Here is a 19502-nt window from a genome sequence, read left to right as displayed (position 1 = left end):
ATGCGTGTTTGTCATCTTTTTCGTCATCTGAAAGGGTAATGGCTTTTTTTTTTTTTAAACCATAGAAAGGCAGTTCATCATGATGTCCAGATTGTACAGATTTGGAATTTAATCTTCAGAATTTTTTTATTTTTTAATAAAGCATAATGGTCTTTATCGTGGAGTTTGTTATAATGGGATTTTAATCCTGATAATAGTTGCACACATAGTGGATTTGATTGATATGTGCAGTCAGTATTGCTTATGATTATAAATCAGTCATTTGCCATTCAGTTACATAAGGAGATAGGACTGTTCCAAAAAGAGCCTGTGAAGAAAACTGCCATTTAGTTGCTTTTTTATTTTAACCCTTTTTTAAAAATTCTGTGACCAAGAGTAACTTATTTATTTCTACTCTTGTAAAAATGATAGATGAAGAATATCAAAGCCATGGTAGTGTTTATGGAGAACAACTGTTATAAATTATTCCAGTAGATGTACTTCCAAACCCCTTGCATAGGAGTTAGTAGGAAAGGAGATCCTTTTTACTTCTGAGGAACATAAGGAAATATTTAGACTATAAATTCTTCTCTGATATCAGAAAGGTCATGATCATCATCACATCCAAGAGAGGATTAAATAAGAGTTAGAATCATTCCAGTCTTGATAGTCCCTATTTCCTCCATCTGTAATAGAAAAAAATGATTAGAGGAAAGTAGAGGGGGATGATAATGCTTATTTATTCCGATTACCAAGTTTAAAGGTCATGGATTTTATGCTAAGATTATTTTCCATGATGGAGCTGCTTGAAGGTAGGAAGACAGAAAAATTCTGTGTTAATGAGGGAAACAAAGTGCTTTGTGGTGGTGAAGTTCCATACGAGTAAACAGGGTCATTTTGTGTAATGAAAACAATGCTCGTACATTAGAATGTGTAGTAAAGGTAGTAGGAATAAGAAACCTTGGCTAATCCCAGCTCTGTCATAATTTACGGTATTAACTTAGACAAGTAATTTATTTGCTCTGAGTTTCATTTCCCTCCTGTCAAGTCATCAGTGACTTCATTAAGGATGCTTCTCCTCTGTGAGTTTTAAATAGAAGATAAATAATATCATTAAACCGTTAGCCTTTTGTCAGTTCTTTTTCTCATATTAGTTAAAAAACAATTAGGATTATGGGCTTCCTTGGTGGCGCAGTGGTTGGGAGTCCGCCTGCCGATGCAGGGGACACGGGTTCATGCCCCGGTCCGGGAGGATCCCACATGCCGCAAAGCAACTGGGCCTGTGAGCCATGTCTGCTGGGCCTGCGCGTCCGGAGCCTGTGCTCCGCGGCGGGGGAGGCCACGGCAGTGAGAGGCCAGCATACCGCCAAAAAAAAAAAAAAAAAAAAAATTAGGATTATGTCATTACGTATAAGTATAGCAGTGGACTTATTGATTGGTTTGAGGGTCAAATAAAAAAGCAGTTCCATATATTAAGTGCACTGTTGTTCCCTTTCAGCAGATTGTAAAAACAATGCTCTTGTACCCGGAAGCATTCAAGTAAATGGCCACGGAGGGCAGCCGTCCAAGCTTGTGAAGAGAGGACCTGGAAGGAAACCTAAGGTGGATGTTAATACCAGCAGTGGTGAAGTTACACACAAGAAGAGGGGTAGGAAGCCCAAAAAGCTACAGTATGCAAAGCCCGAAGATTCGGAGCAAAATAGCATGCATCCCATCAGAGATGAAGTAGTTCCTTCTTCAACCTGCAATTTTCTTTCTGAAACTAATATTGTAAAGGAGGATTTGTTACAGAAAAAGAGTCGTGGAGGCAGAAAACCCAAAAGGAAGATGAAGACACAAAAACTAGACTCAGATCTCATAGTTCCTACAAGTGTTAAAATGCTAAGGAGAAGTAACCGAAAAAAGACAGACGATCCCCTGGATGAGGAAGAAGAGTTTGAGGAACTTAAAGGCTCTGAACCTCACATGAGAACTAGAAACCAAGGTCGAAGGACAGCCTTCTATAACGAGGATGACTCTGAAGAGGAGCAAAGGCAGCTGTTGTTTGAAGACACTTCTTTGACTTTTGGAACTTCTAGTAGAGGACGAGTCCGAAAGTTGACTGAAAAAGCAAAAGCTAACTTAATTGGTTGGTAACTTGCACCAAAATATTTTACTTCAAAATCTATAAAGCAGGTACAGTTAAGGAGTATGTAGAACTATGGCTTCTGCTTCCTTGCTGCTATGACGGATTAGGGAATGTTATGATTTGATTTGCAAAAAAAATAAACAAACTTACAAGACACTTCACTTCTTTAAATGAATATATATATATATATAAATATATACATATATATTTTAAATGTTTGCTATTTATTGCCCTTAGATAGGTTATGCATTTCAACATTCATTTCATTTACTGTTCAAAACAAAGGAAATTGAGGCTCTATAATGAATTCCCAATTTATTTCTGAAGAAGACAGTTCTGCTATACTCTTAAGGAGCATAATATTCCTAGTGATAGAGCATTTTATGTTAAAATGAATTATTTTTGACCAAGCCAGGTACATTTCTGTTGATACAGAAGTCTTGTCCCTAGGAGAACAGATGTTACCAGAGTAGCAGTAAATTAAGAAATGTGTTTCCTCTAAAGGTAAATATAAAATTCCCACCATTTGATACCCTGAAAAGTTTAATTTTAATTATAGAATGTTCATCTACAAAGAATCTAGAGGAGGCTTTTGCTGTATTCCATTTCTGCCAAACTTAAGAGAAAATGTACTGATGCAAAGGAAACATATCCACATTGGAAAACATTTGACTGTCTAATTTTTCAGACCTTGATTCTTATGTCAATCACTCAATCTCTGTTTATTGTGCCAAAGACTGAGAATCAGTGCAGTGGAAAGCCTGTTTTTGACTGTCAGGACAGCATACACTTTTTCAATATTGGAAAGGCTATATATTATTCTAAAGAGCAAGTTATTAAAGAGTTATGCTGAGGTGTATCTTTTTTTGGTACTAATAGTAGAAAATAATGCACTGGTGGGTCCTTTGACAGAGATGTTTTAGAGAAAATGTTTAAGTGGTTAAAGGATTCAAGGAAAATACAGGAAAAAGGTATGGGATTTGATGTTTACTTGTTAATCCGGATTAATGTCATTTCTAAACTTTAGACATATCTAATAGGCTAAAATGACTTACAAAGAAATGTGTCTGTGTGTGTATGTGTATATATTGATAAATGGGTATAATTAAATATATATACAAACACATACTTATATACTATTACCCAGGTATAAATTCTTTTTTCAGGATTTTTTAGATAGTGGTAGAATAAAAATAATTTTAAAATGTCATACTTTATAGTTTAATTTTAAGGGGAAGATTGGTTATTTTCAATTATTAAAGGTTTAAAAATAGGCCAAATCACTTTTTATGCAATCATGTTTTATACAGTGGTCTCATTGCACATTGTGTTTTTTCTGCACTTTTTACGGTATCCTTATCACGCTGGTATGTCAGTATACACCCTAAAGGAAAATTCCATTTAATGATTGTGCCTTGTATTCTATTATTTTTTGCATCATTAGTAAAATTAAGTTGTCTATTGTAAATGATAACTATATGACTTAGGAGAATGTATTGCTATATGTACTGCTGTGGAAAAGGAAAGCAGTTATTTATTTGTTTATGGTACAGTTAGTTATTTTATACCTTAAAAACCAACATAAATACCATTTCTATTGTTTAAAGATTATTGTCCATTTTTTTTTAAAGTTTAAAGAATGTAGTATTTTGTGAGGACTGGTATGGTACAAAAATGTAGCCAAAATTTTCGGATACTACATTTTTAAAAAGCGAGGCTGGGGAATATATGTATCAGCATGACCCTGATATAGAAAAATAAAGTCTTTAATTGAACCTTGGCAAAATACATTACATAATTATTTCTATAATATTTCTGGTAGGGATAAATGTTAGCTGTCATCTGATTGTCTTGAAAAAGGATGGAAAGTGATGCATTTGGGCTTTTTAGATTGTTTGTAACTAAATTTGTACAGAAATCCTCCTATGGAATTAAGTAAACCATTTTCCAGATCTTAACTGGATTGCTGTGATTTTGCAGTTGAAAATAATTTCAAATTTTTCAGGTTTTTTGTATATTTATTTTTTTCTAACAAATATATTTAACTATATAATTAAAATTCAGTAGTTAAACTCTTCATAATGCAGAAATGGATGGCTTGGTTGTATAGTAAAATGAGTCTCTCAGCTACACCAGTATTGAAAATAATAGTGTGTATGTTTGAAATTTAAGTCATTAATATGTTGCTTTTGAAGGCAGTCTATTTGAAACATGTAATTTCCTGATGTTATCTGCATTGTGTTAGAAAATAAGACTATAAAATCCATTTTTGTAAAAAAAAAAAGTATGTGTACAGTTTTAAGGTGTGTACAGGAAAAGGAAGAGCGTACACAGTCTTAAGAGTGAAATATACCGCTAGTAGGGTGTATTAATTCTAACTCATGAGCAAAAAAATGAGTATTTACCATCTTACCTGCAACAAGTAAATGTATTGTTCCTGTTCTAAAGACACTATATATTTATGACCTTATTTGGATATTATTAGACACTGGTTACTTAGTAAGGCAGAAATGACTTGGATCAGATTCTTTATAATTGAAACACTTAAAAATGTATTAGTAATAACCAGATATATCTAGATTTTATTTTTTTATAATTTAGCTTCTATACGTTGCAAAAGTTGCATTGAGAAATTTAAGTCATCAACATAGTTTTGTTCTACCACTTGGAAAATACCTTCTTTGAGACAGTAACACCATATATATACTGTTTATAGGTCAAAAGGAAATGTTGGCAGTTGTTTTAGGTGAGCAATAAAAGAATTTAAGTTTCCTGAAAGTTTCAGAAATATAACTTATTACATTCGTAGAAAATGTAAATCAGTTTATGTATTTTTAAGTACCTAACCCTAATATTCTCTCCCTCCACCCCAACATTCTCAAGTCCCAATCAAATCTTATAAAATTACAAAATGTTGCAAATCAGCAGATTAAACAGTCAGTCTAATTACAATCTCGTAACTCTGGGCAGTAGACATACTTCTTAAAAATTTTATTCTTTGCAATCTGCTATTTTGGCATTGGACTGTTCTCTGCATATATTCATGAACTAAAGATTTGGCCTTGCTTTCATTGTTTTTATTATTGTACAACGTCACAAATTTGAAGACTATTTGGTAGCATTGTAACAACGATCTTCCTCCTTAAGTAGAATAATTGTATAGAATATTTGTGAGCATGTTTAGGTCACATCTGAGACACGAAGTTTGGTTGAATCTAGTATCACTTGGAAATGATGTAATATACACTGATCAGCAAAAAGATCCTTGTGCAGCATGTATGTTAACATCTAGAACTGTCCCTTATCTGCAGTGCAGTAGATTAATCAGACATTTTAACAAAAGTATTCAAATAACATTTTTACCTTATATATTAGCAACATTTACATGTTTTGAAATATGATTTGTAATATAAATTAGTTTCTCCAGTTTATAGCGTTTAATTCTAGCATTCCATTTTATACATGCAAACATACCTCTCTCTCAGATGTCAACTGGAAGCAATTTTGACTGTTTTCTACCTAATGAAAACAAATTGTTATTCTGAATGTTTTTGTCCACCTGAAATTTACTGTTGAGTAGGTTGAAAGGACCAAGATACTTGAGTGTTTAAAAGGGCTATAATTGTTCTCATATGCAGGAAACATATGATTTTAAAAGTCATAATAGGGGAAGTACTTTTATGTTCTGTGAATTACACCCGTATTTAGTTGTTTTTTTTGGTTTTGTTTTTAAACAGGTTGAGAAGTGGTTTAGTTAAACTTAGGCGACAATTTATTTTCCTACTAAAGTCGGAAAATATACCTTTTCCTCACTTCCCTCCTTGCAGTTCCCCTCATTTCCCAAATTTCCAAGTGATTTGAACTAAATATTACATTTACTAAGAAGCTATTTTTGTTCTTAATTATACTGAGCTAAGGACTCCAGATGGAAGGTCATTTTGTACTATGTACAATACCCAAGAAGAGGTCACATTGAGTCAGAAGACTGTAAGTACCGCTTTTGACGCTCCAGATAGAAACCTTGTACACACTGTAATAAAACAATTAGAAAATATTATGAGCTATAAATATATATTATTTTTAGTTTTGATAGCTCTGTGTTGAAATACTTTTTTAATGCAGATAAAATCATCAGGAAATTAACCTTATATGGCACAAACCAAATACATAATAGTGGGTGGCTATGAGTTTCTACATTTAAGGAGCTAAGAAAATAGGTTTGAGACGATATATAGTACACACACCTATGAGGCAGATGCACACACGCTTGTTACCGTTAAGATTGTGCGTGTTGATTGAAAGGCTACAAATTGCGACAAAATACAAAGTTACATTTTTGGACCATATTAAAACTGCAAGAAGATGGGGTCTTATTTAAAGATCTTTTAGAAAACTGTTAAATCCTGTCACACGATATTTAGACGTGTAGAATGTAGCTCAATTTTAAAAAGTAACTGACCTAGAGAGTTAATGTTGAAACTGACACATTTGCAAATTAAAATGCTTATTTTGTACAGAAAACAATGTTAAACACAAGCAAATCTGTTGTATGTAATAAGTAACAGAGTTTAAAAACAAATTAATTATTTAGCTTTATTGAGGTTTTTGGTTTTTTTCTTTCTGGAAACCTGGAGTATCATGTTATAAACGGCAGTCTCACACCAGAATAGCAGTGCCCTTTGTTTTTGTACATATTGATTGGACCTTTCTTTACTGTTAGGTGGACACTTTCTATGTTAGTTTTGAAGCATAATTCTTTGAATCCTTTTATACAAACTAGAATGTATGTGTAAGAATTCCTGTCCCTGCAATGTAGTAACTACAAACTTATTTTTAAATAAATAGAAAACTTGTTTTTCTAAGCTATTTTGTAGAGCCTCATGATTTCTTTATGTTTTTTGGTAACACATAAAGCACTAAGTACATAATTTCAAGAGGTATTATGTAAATGGTGGTACATTAGTGTCTACTTGGCAAAATGTTGAAATACATTAGCTAATTAAAGGATTGTGGGTACCCTAATGTAACTTAATTCCAAAATAACCAAAGGTTAAAAATGTCATTTGCTTTTCAATGTGTACACTTAAAACTATATTGATTTGCTGCTATGCATAAGTTACTGTACTGGGTATAATACTTCAATATTCAGACTTCTCTAAGATATATTTCAAAGAAACAGTTTACATAAGTATTTTCTCAAAAGTGTGAAGTGAAATTTCTGGGAAAATTAAATGGAAGAACGATGAAAACGTTTCATTTGTTACGCAGTTACACAAAATGAGATTCATAAGGCTATTGCTGTTTTTCTAGAAATTTGTTCAGATTGGTATACATTTTTATTGACATCCTGAGAATCTCAATTTTAGTATAAAGAGTGCATAAGGCTACGATAAATGAAAACTCCAATTAAGCACATGAGATAATTTGTGAATTTGTAGCTATTAGTGATCATTTCTCCTTAAGAAATTTGTTTAAATGACTTTGTATAAAATAAATTTCTAAGTTGAGGAAAGCAGGTAAGCATTCCCAGGTACCTTTTTTCTTTCTAAAGTATGCTGATACTAATACCTAGTTTATACTTAGGAGAACCAGCAAAGAAAAAAATTATTTTTAGCAACCACTTTTTACTAGTTTCTCTTTTGTAATAACATCAACTTTATCTTCTAGGCTAAGCGTTTCCATTATTTGAGAACAATAAGATTAAAAGCCAAAGCTCAAAATGTCTGTTTTTGCAATAGAATACCTTGTATTTGTAATCTTTTTGCATTTAACATGTTTTACCATATATAGATTATTCTTTTTGGTTTTGTTTGGGGAAAAAATAGTGGAAAAGATTTAGTACCTTTCTGTCTAATATATTAGACATGTTGACAACACAGTGTAACGGGATGAACTGGGGTTGTGGAGTTGTCATTTCATCTCTGAGTTTCACTTTCCTCATCTGTAAAGTTAAAAAAAATTGATTAATCTGCAATGTCCAATTCAATTCAAATGATTTATGATTATTTCTCATGTGTATATTGTCTTCACTCATGACTCAATCTTGGCTTTTCTATTTAGTCCCTAAAGAAAATATACCATTTAATGTGTAGCTTTCAGGCAACCTGTGCCTTGTGGCCATGACCTGATTGTAGTTATGAGATCTTCTGAACCCTTAGTTACAACTGTGCTGTTGCAACACACTATAAATTGTGAGTTGAGTTGAAATATTTGTTTACTGGTAATAAAAAGTACTAAAGTTTGTGATTTTCCCAAGGGCCCTCTAAAGAATCTCAAGGATAGTTTTAGTGTAAAACACATCCTGAAATTTTTATTTAAGGTCCAGTCTTGGGAAAGCAAAGCCAAAAGAGTTTGAGAAAATTTAATCATGGGTGCCTGAGAATAATAGTTGGTTTCCCATTTAATTAAAAATGAAATAAAATATTTAAATATAGAAGGCAGAACTATTTTAAGAAAACTTAGATCTTTGGCAAGTGGAAAACGTTTGTTCCTTGTTTTGGCCTTTGTTTTAATAAAAAGGACATAAAGTCAAAGCAAAGCAAATTACTCTGATGAGATATGGGGAATCTGAGCAGATTATTTAGAAGTTAAAGAGCAACTCAGTCTTCTTTCAAGCTCTTTGAAAACAAGATTATTGTAACAGAAAACCAAATTCTACTTTGGTATTGACATAATACTTAGAAATAAAGGTTTTACAAGCTCTTCCCTCCCCCTCTTCACCTGAATAAGTGCATCAAAGGGAGGGTAACTGTCAAATTTTTAACGCACTTTATAGTTTCTTTTCAGGCTCTTAATTCTCTCTGCTACTTGTACATACTTGTTTTTCATATTTTGGAACAAATAGACACTTCAGGACAAAACTCTTTGTCCTAGAAAAACTCATTCCATTATCCTGATATTCAGTTTTATTTCTCTGTCACTATTTGTTCTTGGTCTCAACTACCTACATGAATTACAAATTTCAACCAAAGTAACTAAATTCGATTTCAGAGAAAATTGGAAGGGAAGTAATTTGAAAACTGTCAGGTGCAAGCATTTTTGTAGAATAACAAACTCATGAATACACATAACTTCTAAATATTAAAATTGCAAAAATAAACATGTTCATTAAATACATGACCCAAATATAGCCACTCCATAGTATATAAATATAAGCAGAAGTATATAAACTTGAAATTATGCTTAGCAATATTTCAGTATTGAATTTTATAATTAAATAGGTACCCAATGATTAACCATTAATTCCGTTTAATATTAGTCCAAAGTTTTAAGTTACCTGAAGATCTTGGAAATTACGTTCAAGCTGACATACTACAGAACATAATTACTGTTACAAAAACATTTGTCAGAATTATGATTCAATTAATTTGAACACATATTTTATGTTTTTAGCTCTTCCAAATATTATGTAAGAGTAGTGTTAGCTTATCTAGTCAGTAGACCAGCATGAGAAATTCAGGGGCTTCAGATTAACTTGTCTCTTCTTGAGATAGCAGACCCAGTTTTCATTTTTAAAAAAAGCAAAATAGGGCTTCCCTGGTGGCGCAGTGGTTGAGAGTCCGCCTGCCGATGCGGGGACACGGGTTCGTGCCCCAGTCCGGGAAGATCCCACATGCCACAGAGCGGCTGGGCCCGTGAGCCATGGCCGCTGAGCCTGCGCGTCCGGAGCCTGTGCTCTGCAACGGGAGAGGCCACAACAGTGAGAGGCCTGCATACTGGAAAAAAAAAAAAAAAAGCAAAATATTCTTGCATTATACTCCATATTTATATAGAAAAGACAGCCATTTTTTTAAAACCAAAGTTATTAAATAAGTTTAATTTGTCCAAAGATTCATCTTAATTATATAATTGAAATTCTTAAAATATTTGTGAGCTTGTTGCTTCTGTAAGACTTTTTAATGTCTCTTACTTAAAATACTAGAAATTTAGTTTCTCTATTTTCTGTGAATTTGGGAAATATTGTTTATAAAAACACATTTATCTTTATAAACCAATCAGAAGAGAGCTCCTTTGAAGTCCTTTAAGAGATGCTTCAGTTCAATTTATTAATACTTTCTGGTAGTAGGAAACTATTTCATACTTAAGAGAGTAGAGGCTTTGGTTGGTTACAGACAGAAACACAGATCTTATAGCTTCATTTCTACAACTTTAGTCAGTAACAAGTCAAACATAAACGCTGTCAACTGAAAAAAAATAAAAAGCACAACCTAAAAGTTGAGAACGGTGTTCTGTTCAGTGGACAAAACTGAGGACTTAAGCCTAGGACACAGGATCTCAGCTGAGAAACTGCTCAGAAGAGGTAAGGGAGGAGCCAGAATATATAGGAGTTTTTGCAACAAAAACCAGGTAGTCAGAGCATCAAAAGATTAAAGAAAACCAGACATCGCAAGTTTCAGAATTTAGTGCTTTTCTACGTATGGGAAGATGCAAGAGTCTGGGCTCTCTGAAATCATTCCTTTGATATGCATCTCAGCTATCTGGGGCCAGGATCCTGTGCTTTCTCACCCTGAGTCTCCTCAGGGTACACCATCGGGGTGGCTGCAGCAGTCGACTGCTAGATGGGGGGGCATGCTGCCTCCATCCTGAGTTCCCTCAGGGCTCACTGCCAGGGCAGCTGTAATGTGGTGGCTTAATGGCTGCCTTTGTTTACTGATATGGCAGGTGGCATTCTTAGTTCACAGTGCTCCCTCATGATCATAAAATCAACCAATGTTTGGGAGGCATTTCATGAACAATTTTTGTCCCATGGCACTGAGAAATTCATCCCAGATCAGGCAAAGATTTTTTTTTTCCGCACTATGCGGCACATGGGATCTTAGATCCATGTGGGATCTTAGTTCCCCAACCAAGGATCGAACCCAGGCCCCCTGCATTGGAAGGTGGAATCTTAACCACTGGACCGCTGGGGAGGTCCCCGAAGATTTTGTTGATATGCCATTCCAGGGGCTAATTTCTGGATTAGGCCCGGTTGATAATTTAAAATTCTCTGGGTAGTGGAGACATGAGGACCTACTGTCTGCACAGTGTCTGGGTGCTGGGCTTCTTCCTGTACCTCTTCTCGCTGCAAACCCCAAGTATCAGAAGACAGGCTGCCTAAAGTCATACTGAGCTCACAGCCATCTCAAAACACACCCCTTGACAAGGCCCTGCCCATTAGAGGGACAAGACCCAGCTTAACCCACGAGAGGGCAGGCACCTGTCCCTCCCACCAGGAAGCCTACACAAGCCCCTGGACCAACCTTGCCCACCAGGGAGCAGACACCAGAAGCAAGAACTACAAGCCTGCAGCCTGTGGAAAGGAGACCACAAACGCAGAAAGTGAGACAAAAAGAAATATGTTACAAATGAAGGAAAAAGATAAAAACTCACAAGAACAACTAAATGAAGAGGAGATAGGCAATCTACCTGAAAAAGAATTCAGAGTAATGATAATAAAGATGATCCAAAGTCTCGGAAAAAGAGTGGAGGCACAGATCGAGAAAGTACAAGAAATGTTTAACAAGGAGCTAGAAGATTTAGAGAACAGAGATGAACAATACAATAAATGAAATGAAATACACTGGAAAGAATCAACAGCAGAATAACTGAGGCAGAAGAACGAATAAGTGAACTGGAAGACAGAGTGATGGAAATCACTGCCACACAACAGAATAAAGAAAAAAGAATGAAAAGAAATGGAAACAGTCTCAGAGACCTCTCAGACAATATTAAACGCATCAACATTTGCATTATAGAGATCCCAGAAGGAGAAGAGAAAGAGAAAAGTCCTGAGAAAATATTTGAAGATATAATAAAGAAAACGTCCCTAACATGAGAAAGGAAACACTCAAGTCCAGAAAGAGCAGAGAATCCCACACAGCATGAACCCAAGGAAGAACATGTCAATATACATATTAATCAAACTGACCAAAATTAAAGACAAAGAAAAAATAGTAAAAGCAACAAGGGGGGACTTCCCTGGTGGTCCAGTTGTTGGGACTCTGTGCTTCCACTGCATGAGTTCAATCCCTGGTTGGAGAACTAAGATGCCACATACCATGTGGTGCAGCCAAATAAATAATAAATAAATTTAAAATATAAAAGCAACAAGGGAAAAGCAACAAATAACATCCAAGGAAATCTCCATAATGTTATCAACTGAGTTTTCAGCAGAAACTCTGCAGGTGAGAAGGGAATGTCACAATATATTTCAAGTGATGAAAGGGGAAAACCTACAACCAAGAATACCCAGCAAGGCTCTTATTCAGATTTGGTGGAGAAATCAAAAACTTTACAGACAACCAAAAGCTAACAGAATTCAGCACCACCAAACCAACTTCACAACAAATGCTAAAGAAACTTCTCTAGGTGGGAAAGAGACCAGCAACTTAAAACACTTCTGTATACATATAGACTGCTAAATCAAAACCTCTTGGGAACAGCAAACCCAAAAACTACAATAGATACACACAAAAAAGTAAAAGCAACACAAACACAACACTAAAAATGGTCATCAAACCACAAGAAAAGAGAACAAAAGAGGAAGGGAAGAAAAATGACTTACAAAAACAAACCCAAAACGATTAAGAAAATGGCAATAGAAACATACATATCGATAATTACCTTAAATGTAAATGGATTAAATGCTCCCACCAAAAGACATAGACTCACTGAATGGATACAAAAAGACGACCCATATATATGCTGTCTAAAAGAGACCCACTTCAGATCTAGGAACACATACATACTGAAAGTGAGGGGATGGAAAAATATATTCCATGCAAATGGAAATCAAAAGAAAGCTGGAGTAGCAATTCTCATATCAGACAAAATAGACTTTAAAATAAAGACAGTTACAAGAACAAGGAAGGACACTATGTAATGATCAAGGGATCAATCCAAAAGGAAGATATAACAATTATAAATATATATGCTCCCAACATAGGAGCATCTCAATATATAAGGCAAACGCTAACAGCCATAAAAAGGGAAATCGACAGTAACACAATAAGAGTGGGGGACTTTACAGCACTTGCACCAATGGACAGATCATCCAGACAGAAAATTCATAAGGAAACACAAGCCTTAAATGACATATTAGACCAGATAGACTTAATTGATATTTATAGGACATTCCATCCAAAAGCAGCAGAGTACACTTTCTTATCAAGTGCACATGGAATATTCTCCAGGATAGATCACATCTTGGGCCAAAAATCAAGCCTTGGTAAATTTAAGAAAATTGAAATCATATCAAGCATCTTTTCCAACCACAATGCTATGAGATTAGAAATCAATTACAGGGGAAAAAAACTGTAAAAAACCACAAACACATGGAAGCTAAACAATATGTTATTAAACAACCAATGGATCACTGAAGAAATCAAAGAGGAAATCAAAAAATATCTAGAGACAAATGACAACAAAAACACGACAACCCAAAACGTATGTGATGCAGCAAAATCAGTTCTAAGAGGGAATTTTATAGCAATACCATTTTACCTCAGAAAACAAGAAAAATATCAAATAAACAACCTAACCTTACACCTAAAGCAACTAGAGAAAGAAGAACAAACAAAACCTAAAGTTAGTAGAAGGAAAGAAATCATAAATATCAGAGCAGAAATAAATTGAAATAGAGACAAAGAAAACAATAGCAAAGACTAATGAAACTAAAAGCTGGTTCTTTGAGAAGATCAACAAAATTGATAAACCTTTATCCAGACTCATCAAGAAAAAAAGGGAGAGGACTCAAATCAATAAAATTAGAAATGAAAAAGGAGAAGTTACAATTGACACCACAGAAATACAAAGGATCATAAGAGACTACTACAAGCAACTACATGCCAATAAAATGGACAACCTGAAAGAAATGGACAAATTCTTAGAAAGGTTCAACGTTTCAGGAGGGTTTCTTTTCTATTTCAGGAAGAAATAGAAAATATGGAGAGTCAAATCAGAAGTACTGCTATTGAAACTGTGATTAAAAAAACTGCCAGCAAACAAAAGCCCAGGCCCAGATGGCTTCACATAATTCTACCAAACATTTAGAGAAGAGCTAACACCCATCCTTCTCAAAAAATTCCAAAAAATTACAGAGGAAGGAACACTCTCAAGCTCATTCTATGAGGCTACCATAACCCTGATGCCAAAACCAGACAAATATATCTCAAAAAAAGAAAAGTACAGGACAATATCACTGATGAACATAGATGCAAAAATCCTCAACAAAATACTAGCAAACTGAATCCAACAGCACATTAAAAGGATCATACACCATGATCAAGTGGGATTTATCCCAGGGATGCAAGAATTCTTCAACATACATAAATCAATCAATATGATACACCACATTAACAAACTGAAGAATAAAAACCACATGATCATCTCAATTAGATGCAGAAAAAGCTTTTGACAAAATTCAACATCCATTTATGATAAAAATTCTCCAGAAAGTGGGCATAGAGGGAACACACCTCAACATAATAAAGGCCATATATGACAAACCCACAGCAAACATCATTCTCAATGGTGAAAAACGGAAAGCATTTCCTCTAAGATCAGGAACAACAAGGATATCCACCCTCTCGTCTTTTATTCAACATAGTAGAGAAGAAAAACAAATAAAAGGAATCCAAATTGGAAAAGAAGAAGTAAAACCGTCACTGTTTGCAGATGACATGATACTATACATAGAAAACCCTAAAGATGCTACCAGAAAACGACTAGAGCTCATCAATGAATTCAGTAAAGTTGCAGGATACAAAATCAGTACACAAAAATATCTTGCATTCCTATACACTAACAATGAAAGATCAGAAATAGAAATTAAGGAAACAATCCTATTTACCACCACAATAAAAAGAATAAAATACCTAGGAATAAATCTACCTAAGGATGCAAAAGACCTATACTCAGAAAGCTATAAGATGGTGGTGAAAGAAATAAAAGATGACACAACAGTTGGAGAGATATACCGTGTTCTTGGATTGGAAGAATCAATATTGTGAAAATGATTATACTACCTAGAGTAATCTACAGATACAATGCAATCCCTATCAAATTACCAATAGCATTTTTCACAGAACTAGAACAAAAAAAATTTACAATTTGTATGGAAATACAAAGGACCCTGAATACCCAAGGCAATCTTAAGAAAAATGGAGCTGGAGGAATCAGGCTCCCTGATTTCAGACTATATTACAAAGCTACAGTAGTCAAAACAGTATGGTACTGGCACAAAAACAGAAGTATAGATCAATGGAACAGGATAGAAAGCCCAGAGATAAACCCATGCACCTATGATTACCTAGTCTATGACAAAGGAGGCAAGAATATACAATGGGTAAAAGACAGTTTCTTCAATAAGTGGTGCTGGGAAAACTGAACAGCTACATGTAAAAGAATGAATTAGAACATTCTCTAACACCATACACAAAAATAAGCTCAGAATGGGTTAAAGACCTAAATGTAAGACTGGATACTATAAAACTCTTAGAGGAAAACATAAGCAGAACACTCTCTGATAAAAATCACAGTGAGATCTTTTTTGATCCACCTCCTAGAGTAATGAAAATAAAACAAAAATAAACAAACGGGATCTAATTAAACTTAGTAGCTTTTGCATAGCAAAGGAAACCATCAACAAAATGAAAAGAAAATCCACAGAATGGGAGAAAATATTTGCGAATGAAGCGACCGACAAGGGATTAATCTCCAAAATATTCAAACAGCTCATGCAGCTCAATATCAAAAGAAAAAATAACCCAATCAAAAAATGGGCAGAAGTTCTAAATAAACATTTCTCCAAAGAAGACATACAGATGGCCAAGAGGCACATGAAAACATGCTCAACATCACTAATAATTAGAGAAATACAAATCAAAACTACAATGCAGTATCACCTCAACCAGTTAGAATGGCCATCATCAAAAAGTCTACAAACAATAAATGCCAGAGAAGATGTAGAGAAAAGGGAACTCTCCTGGACAGTGGTGGGAATGTAAACTGGTACAGCCATTATGGAGAACAGTATGGAGATTCCTTTTAAAACTAAAAATAGAGCTGCCATATGATCCAGCAATCCCATTCTTGGGCATGTATCTGGAGAAAACCATAATTTCAAAAAGATACATGCACCCCAATGTTCACTGCAGCACTATTTACAATAGCCAGGACTTGAAAGCAACCTAAATGTCCATCAACAGAGGAATGGATAAAGAAAATGTGATACATATATACAATGGACTATTACTCAGCCATAAAAAGAATGAAATCATGTCATTTGCAGTGACATGGATGGACCTAGAGATTGAAAGAAATTGTACAAATGAACCTATTTACAAAATAGAAATTGTGTCACAGACCTAGAAAACAAACTTATGGTTACAGGGCGGGGGGAAGGAGGAGGGAAGGATAAATTGGGAGATTGGGATTGACATATACACAGTACTATATATAGAATAGATAATTAAAAGAACCTACTGAATAGCACAGGGAACTCTATTCAATACTCTGTAATGACCTATATAGGAATAGAATCTAAAAAAAAGTGGATATATGTGTATGTATAACTGACTCACTTTACTGCACAGCAGAAACTAACAACATTGTAAATCAACTATACTCCAATAAAAAAAATTCTCTGGTTCCTGTCTTACTAGTATATTGTTATCCAGGAAATATTTTCCCCTGTCGCTTCTTCCCATACCTAGAATCACACTATTATGATTATTTTATGAGTCATACATATGATCTATTTCCTCAAGATGTTTAGCCATCATTAATTTTGTTGGAGGCCTATTTACACATTGTGTAATGTAAGAGATAACCTTATAAAATAAGATATAAGTAATACCGCTAGTAACATTAAATAAAATCATAGTGAGGCTGGGAGACACAAAGCATAAACAATTTGAAAACAAAGAAAAAATTAAAACAATGATTAATATAACTAGTTGTAATCCAGTTGCAATAAGCCATGAAGCCCACAGGAGAGCCAGCTGGAGAATCCAAATTCTGGAAGGATCAGGTAGAGAGAAAAAGATAAACGTTCCATCTTTGTTTACAAAGGTATACTTTATCAACTTGTTGTAGGTCATAGCAGAAGAAGAAAGTTTTTTCTGAAAATCAGAGATTAAAAACTAGTGTATTTCTCAAGAGTCACAAAGTTACAAATCATATTTATCAGTTCATTTAGTCCCATGTAATTAATTCCTATGTATCTGAATGAAGTCATCAGGTTTTCCCTTAGAGTTTTGTCATTTGTTATTTAGTTCAGTGGTATTATCTAAAGGCTATCAGAAACTTATATTTGTTTAAAAGCGCTTTTATGAGTCTTCTTGAAGATCTTCATTTTTTAAAGCATCAGTGTAAAATAATGATTGTCTATAAAGGTCAAACCTTAAAATGGCATAGTTAAAGATTTGACTACAATAAAATTGGCAAGAAACTTGGCTATTTCTGTGACATACAACATTTTAAGATTACATTATTTCAAGATATATGAGATTTTAGGAGTTCCATATAAATTTTGGAATATCTATATTAATGACATTTATCCATACACTATAAACTAAGATTCACCTCCAATCACTTGGCAATGTTTTTCAAGTAATTTAACATATCAAATAAGCCTATTTAATTTAACATTCCTCTCTGAGATGTCTCAGGGTTCCTTCAAAGCATCCTAGAGTTAAGTTGGAGGCTAAAAGAACTTTAGTTAGAATTTGATATTTGGGAAGTTTTGTTTAAAAAGTTTTAAAACACAATAGGATCATAGGACACTGTGAAACAATACTTATTCATTTAACCAAAATAATAAAAAGATTTCAAAAATCAAATACAAATCACTTAAGGGCATGGAAGCTCAATCTGTTATCAAATAGGAACACTCAAGAAACTTTGTTCTCCTAAACAAGAGAGAAATCAAATACCAGTCTTTTACTAGCTTACCTTTAACAAGATCCATTTACTAATTTAAATTCAATCTAAATTTAGCTAATCCTGACCATGCTTAAAACTTTCTCAGGGTCCCTTTCCACAACCTTCCATCATTTTCTGTAACCATTAGTTTGTCCCTTATTTTTCCATTCAAAAACAAACAGGTCTAAACTTACTTTCTTTTCCCTTAATAAAATGCAATTCTGTTCCTCATACCTTCTATACTGAAGACACACATCCTACTTTCCTACTGTGTACTGAAATGTTTCCTTATTATTTCTATTAGCTTTAATTACATGTTTAAATTAGAATCTTCAACTCTTACAAACCTTAATTTCTAGTGAAAACTAAGAAGCAAGCAATTATTAACTCTTTTACGTTAGCATTCTGTAGATTGTGAACATAATACCAGTGACAATTTCTAAAAACATTTGCTTTCTTATAGAGAACACCTCAGTATAGCACCAAACATATTCATTAGTAGTCTGAAATACCTTTAGTTTCTCTGTTTAGTAACTGATGTCTCAGTATTTTATATTTTGGGGAAATGATCTAGCTGTTCAATAAACTTCCATCATTTAACTTAAATTAGTGTAACTCTAGAATTTTAAGTTACCAAGTATCTGGAGAGATCATTTTAAGTAGACATTTTTAAAACATAATTATTTTGAAAGAGTTCACCCAAAAGCTCTTCTTATTTGCATTTAATTTACTTATAAGAATTTTATATATTAAACTGGGGTAAATAGAGCAGACTTGTTTGGCCTTTAATGTTGGGGACCAGTAGGGGATCCCTTTTGGCTCATTTACCCTTAGGTGCTGTAGTATCAAAACCTTGGTTTTTTAATCCCATAAATGTTCATTTTATTTATCCCATTTCAAATAACCATCTAAAGATTTCTTTATCTGTTTGGGATAAATCTTTTTAAAATTTCTACATTGTTGGGAAAAAAATATCTAGGCTTTCCTTACTTTTTTTTTTTTTTTTTTTGCGGTACGCAGGCCTCTCACTGTTGTGGCCTCTCCCGTTGCGGAGCACAGGCTCCGGACGCGCAGGCTCAGCGGCCATGGCTCACAGGCCCAGCCGCTTTGCGGCATGTGGGATCTTCCCAGACCGGGGCACGAACCCGTGTCCCCTGCATCGGCAGGCGGACTCTCAACCACTGCGCCACCAGGGAAGCCCTCCTTACTTTTTTTTTTCCTGTTAACATTAATTATTTTAATGTTTTTATTAGCATCTGTAATACCCATTGAGGGAAAGCAAAGACTGCAAGTAAAGCTTCCCAAACCAGTTTTTTTAAATTTGTGTTAAACTAAGGAAATTCTTAGGTTAACCATTAGATTTCTTTTTTCCACCTTTAATTTGATTTTTTATAGGTACCAATAAAGCTGCTGTTTATAATGAGAGCACTTTAAAAATTTACAAATTTATAAGTTTCTCCAATTTAAAGGATCCATCATTTGGCTATTAATG

At 34.2% G+C, this 19502-nt stretch overlaps 1 protein-coding gene across 3 annotated transcripts in view; it reads left to right on the top strand.

Annotated features, from left to right (window-relative positions):
* PHIP (pleckstrin homology domain interacting protein) overlaps positions 1 to 6973 on the top strand; it is a 126934-nt gene extending 119961 nt beyond the window's left edge. For 2 of the 3 annotated variants that reach the window (XM_060283974.2, XM_060283973.2), the window contains exon 40: positions 1478 to 6973. In XM_060283974.2, the coding sequence (XP_060139957.1) occupies positions 1478 to 2115 (638 nt within the window). In that variant the 3' untranslated portion in view covers positions 2116 to 6973. The remainder of the gene's footprint in view (positions 1 to 1477) is intronic. The other variant, XM_060283975.2, reaches the window with a different exon arrangement.
* Positions 6974 to 19502: the final 12529 nt, after the last annotated feature.

The sequence above is a fragment of the Globicephala melas genome, chromosome 14 (genome assembly GCF_963455315.2).
Source record: "Globicephala melas chromosome 14, mGloMel1.2, whole genome shotgun sequence".
Lineage (NCBI taxonomy): Eukaryota > Metazoa > Chordata > Mammalia > Artiodactyla > Delphinidae > Globicephala > Globicephala melas.
Note: the sequence above shows the minus strand (reverse complement) of the source record. Positions and strands in the feature narration are given on the sequence as shown.